This window comes from Rhinopithecus bieti, unplaced genomic scaffold, assembly GCF_001698545.2.
Source record: "Rhinopithecus bieti isolate Rb0 unplaced genomic scaffold, ASM169854v2 scaffold_13400, whole genome shotgun sequence".
Classification (NCBI taxonomy): Eukaryota; Metazoa; Chordata; class Mammalia; order Primates; family Cercopithecidae; genus Rhinopithecus; species Rhinopithecus bieti.
Genome location: NW_016807991.1, coordinates 4,014,288 through 4,019,253, shown reverse-complemented (window position 1 = coordinate 4,019,253; position 4,966 = coordinate 4,014,288). Strand labels below are relative to the sequence as shown.

At 54.9% G+C, this 4,966-nt stretch overlaps 1 protein-coding gene across 7 annotated transcripts in view; it reads right to left on the bottom strand.

Moving 5' to 3' along the window:
• The window catches only part of ITGB4 (integrin subunit beta 4), a 41,156-nt gene that overhangs the window by 26,264 nt on the left and 9,926 nt on the right, over window positions 1-4,966 (bottom strand). For all 7 annotated transcript variants that reach the window (XM_017884695.1, XM_017884691.1, XM_017884689.1 and 4 more), the window contains exons 10-14: window positions 4,538-4,627; window positions 4,132-4,254; window positions 3,525-3,689; window positions 3,259-3,335; window positions 2,131-2,333 (exon numbers count right to left, since the gene is read on the bottom strand). In XM_017884695.1, coding sequence (XP_017740184.1) covers window positions 2,131-2,333; window positions 3,259-3,335; window positions 3,525-3,689; window positions 4,132-4,254; window positions 4,538-4,627 — 658 coding nt within the window. The remainder of the gene's footprint in view (window positions 1-2,130; window positions 2,334-3,258; window positions 3,336-3,524; window positions 3,690-4,131; window positions 4,255-4,537; window positions 4,628-4,966) is intronic.

The following is a 4,966-nucleotide window of genomic DNA, read 5'->3' as shown; positions in this document are numbered from 1 at the left end:
TCGCGCCACTGTACTCCAGCCTGGGCGACAGGGCGAGACTCCGTCTCAAAACAAACAAACAAACAAACAAACAAACAAAGAAACAAACTAGCCGGGCGAGGTGGTGGGCACCTGTAGTCCCAGCTACTTGGGAGGCCGAGGCAGGAGAATGGCATAAACCCAGGAGGCGGAGCTTGTAGTGAGCTGAGGTCTGGCCACTGCACTCCAGCCTGGGTGATAGAGCGAGACTCCGTCTCAAAAAAAAAAAAAAAAAAGACCAGCCTGGCCAACATGGTGAAACCCTGTTTCCACTAAAAATACAAAAATTAGCTGGGTGTAGTGGCAGGCCCCTATAATCCCAGCTACTTGGGAGGCAGAGGCAGAAGAATTGCTTGAACCTGGGAGGCAGAGGTTGCAGTGAGCTGAGATTATGCCACTGCACTCCAGCCTGGGTGACAGAGCAAGACTCCATCTCAAAAATATATAAATAAATAAAATTGTCATTATTTGCAAGTATCAAGAACATGTCACAAAGTATGCAGAAGAATCTACAGATAAATTATTAGGTTCCATAAGTGTGTTTAGCAAGGTGGCTGGATACAAGGTTAATATATAAATAGTTAGAAAATGAAATTAAAACCTCCAGTGACTCCCTTTTGTCCAAAGGATGAAGTCCTGCTCTGAACTAGAACTGAAGCCCTTTGTACTCTGGCCCTGCCTCCTTTCCCAGAGGCACCTTCCTCCCTTCTTCTCTCATACCTCCCTCTGTGCCACTTGTCTGCCTTTTTCCAGTGGTGCCCAGTTTTCTCTTCTGTTTCTCTGAGCACACTCAGGAACAGACAGTTGAAGAGAATAAATGGTGAACAAAAGCAAGAACAGAAGAAAGAGTAGCCAGGCGCGGTGGCTCAAGCCTGTAATCCCAGCACTTTGGGAGGCCAAGACAGGCGGATCATGAGGTCAGGAGATCGAGACCATCCTGGCGAACACAATGAAACCCCGTCTCTACTAAAAAAATTCAAAAAAACTAGCCAGGCAAGGTGGCAGGCGCCTGTAGTCCCAGCTACTCGGGAGACTGAGGCAGGAGAATGGCGTAAACCTGGGAGGCGGAGCTTGCAGTGAGCTGAGATCCGGCCATTGCACTCCAGCCTGGGCGACACAGCGAGACTCCGTCTCAAAAAAAAAAAAAAAAAAGAAGAAAGAGTAGAAAAGCAGGGGCTTGGAAAGTATACAGTGAGGGCTTCATAAGTGTTTGATGAGTAGATTTTCATTCATCCTCCTCCATTCAACTACCAATCCTTCCACATGCCGCCGTGTCTGAGTCCTGTGACCCTGCCTAGATCTGATGTTCCTGGCCAGACTGTGTGCCTATGGCCTGGACCCATGGGAATACAGAGGAAGCTCCAGGCCCTCCAGCTAGAAATTTAGCATCTTTGGACTGGGTGCGGTGGCTCACGCCTGTAATCCCAGCACTTTGGGAGGCTGATGCGGGCAGATCACCTGAGGCCAGGAGTTCGAGACCAGCCAGGCCAACATGGTGAAACCCTGTCTCTACTAAAAATACAAAATTAGCTGGGCATGGTGGTGCATGCCTATAGTCCCAGCTACTAGGGAGGCTGAGGCAGGAGAATTGCTTGAACCGGGGAGGCGGAGGTTGCAGTGAGCCAAGATTGTACTATTGCACTCCAGTCTGGATGACAAGAGCAAAACTCTGTCCCAAAACAATAGCAACAACACACACACACACACAAATTTAGCATCTTTGGAGACAGGAAAGACCATAATGCCATGTATCTGCCAGCCATTGGAGGACTGAGCTGGGGGCGCCCACTCTAATGAGCTAGGGGTGTGGAGAAGGGGGGTGGGCATAGAACTGAACTGCCAGAGAGAACCTCAGGGGAGTTGGACTTTTAAAACCAGGGGAAATTCCTGCCAGCAGTGGCCTTGGGCATGGACGTTGCAGATGAGGGAAGTGAGGCCCAGGTTGGGGCAGGACTCGGGGGCAGCCCTCAGGGCATCCAGAGTGGGCTGGGCCTGAACTTGGGGATTCTGATTCCAAGCCTGGCTCTCCCAACCTGGGTCACGACGGGAAGGTCATGCTCGCTGTCCACTACCTACCCCGCCGTCAGCATTGGCCGCAGCTGTTGTGCTCACCATTGCAGAGGAACCCGGAAGTGCGGGGACACTGGAAGTTGTCATACTCGCAGAACTGACCCTCGTAGCGGCCTTCGCCGTAGCACACACAGTGCCCGCACTGGCACTCCCCACGGCCCGAGCATGGCTTGTCCTCACCCTCCCGCAGGCAGGGCTGAATGTCACTCAGAGAGCCGGTAGAGCAGTTGCAGGTCTGGCCACTCCTGAAGGAGGAACTGGTCACTTCCCCGAAACAGCCCAGAAGGAAAGCTGGGGCTTTTACTGTCCCATTTTATTTTATTTTATTTATTTTTTTATTTCGAGACAGAGTTTCACTCTTCTCAGCCAGGCTGGAATGCAGTGTCATGATCTCAGCTCACTGCAACCTCTGCCTCCCGGGTTCAAGCAATTCTGCCTCAGCCTCCCAAGTAGCTGGGATTACAGGCATGCACCACCAAACCCAGCTATTGTATTTTTAGTAGAAATGGGGTTTCACCATGTTGGCCAGGCTGGTCTTGAACTCCTGACCTCAGATGATCCACCCACCTCGGCCTCCCAAAGTGCTGGGATTACAGGCGTGAGCCACCTTGCCTGGCCTGCTGTCCCATTTCACAGATGAGGAAGCTGAGGCAGCTCCTAGTCATGCAGACAGAAGTGGCTGAGCTGAGACCTAAACCCCAGTGCCCTGTCATGCCATCCCTTCCAGTGTCCTTTCCTCACTGCTCTGCCTCAAGTTGTGACAAGCTCGTCCAGTGTTGTGAAGCTAAAGTCCTTACTGCCATGCATTTATGAGCTCTCTTCTGATCAGGCAATATGACACAGGACTCAGAATACCAAAGGCACGGAGCAAAAAGGAAGTCTTCCTCCTGTGCCTGTTCCCCAGTATCCAGACTCCAGCCCCAAGAGTCACCCCCGTCTCAATCCTCGCATCTCTTTCTAGAGACAGCCCATATATCTCTCTATTTGAAAGTGCTTTGAGCTGGGTTTGACCAACAACTGGGTGTGCCCTACCCTTAGCCATTTCTTTGATTGTCGCCCCACCCCCGGCCGGGTGTACAAGGTGCACCCAGGGTGAGGTCCCTGCAGGAGCCCAGCCTTCCCATCAGGGGCCACTGGTGTCCTCGATGCCCAACTCTCTTCCCCACTCACCAGCCCTCACTGCACACACAGTGTCCACACATGAAGTCTCCATTGAAGTTGCAGCGAGCTGACCGCACCTCTTTTTGCTGGAATAAGAAAGACCATGGTGGGGTGTGTTGGGGGAGCAGGACTGGGACCACTGGACACTTCTGCTGCCCTGTGTTCCTCAGGACATCCCACAAGGGAGATGGGGCACAGGAGTCCCGCTTCATTCCTTGGGTCCCTGGGGTGCTTGGCTCAGCTCTCCCCTCCCACCCAGCGGGGCTGCGTCATACCAGCTCGCAGGGGCACACATCACAGATGATGCCCGCGTCCATCTTGAGGCCATCAGAGAAGGAAGGTTTCAGATGGACGTTGCCCTTCTGGTCCTCCTTCGGCAGCTGGCACACGTGCGTCCCATCCACGTGCTCGATGGCCCGCAGCTGCACCTGGTATATGCCCTGCAGGGGCCCCGTGGTCAGCCAAGGCAGGCCCAGCCCCAAGGACCAGAGGGCCACTGATGCCTGAAGGCCCTCAATCACCAAGTTCCTAGGAGATGTCTGGATCCCTGATAGGAGCTCCTGCTCACCTCCCTCAGGGCTGAAAAGTCCCTCCTTCCCAGCCAGTCACAATCACAGCGACAATGACAGTGGCCAGGGCCTCTGGGCTTCCTGACACTAACCCATTTACTGCCCCAGCAAGCCTCGGGGCTCGACGCTCACATGCCGAGGAAGCCAACAAGCAGAGGAGCATGCCAGGCTCATCCAAGCGGCCAGGCCCAGGGATCTGCACCCAGGCCTGCCTGATTCCAGGGACCACGCTCTTGACTGCTGTTTTAGACGATTCCACTCCGTGCGGGGCGCTATGCCTGTCCCCCACCCCGCTGCCCCCACAGAGACGTACCACTTCCCCTCGCTGGATCTGAAAGGACCCAGTCTTCATCTTCTGGAACATCTTGGAGGTGACCTCTGTCCGAAAGCCTCGGGGGCTGTCTAGGGCCCGGATGTCCAGGTTGGAGCGGATTCGCTAAAGGAGGAAGGAGGTTGGTCAGTGCTCTGTGGGGGGCCTGGCTGTGCTCCACCCCAACCCCCAAGTGCGACAGGCATCATGTGGGGTACTATAGAGCCTGCAGGAGCCAGGGCCAGGCCCAGGTGGCCCCTTGGGGCTTCAGGGGTAACCAGAGACCCTTCCTCACTGGCCTGTCCCAGACCCTTTTTGCAACCATGACCCAAGACACCTCTTGCCCACCCTGCCCACCTCCTGCCCTGCCCCAGAAGGGCTCAGACTCTGGAGCCCGAGCTGCCCTCACATTGAAGGCCTCCTCCAGCAGCTCCACGATGTTGGACGAGTCCTCCTGCAGCACCCCCAGCGAGGAGACGGGGAAATAGGTGTGAAGCTTCTGTGGGAGAGAAGGCCAGGTCTCAGGCTAAGCATCTCCATGAATCTGAATAGCTCTAGGATTCTTCGTACTTTGAGGACGGGGAAACAGAGGCCTGGAACCTGCTGTGGTGTCGCAGAGCCTACCCTGTTAGCCCCCACCTGCCTGGGCATTGGGGTGGAGGATGGACACATGACCTCCCCTTCCCACCAGGGCCCACTTTTGATGGGGTCTAAAAGCTTTGGGAAGGCAGAAAGGAAAGAAGGGAGGGAGGGAGGAGGGAAGGGAGGAAGGGAGGGAGGAAGGGAGGGAGGAAGGGAGGGAGGAAGAGAGGGAGGAAGGGAGGGAGGGAGGAGAAAA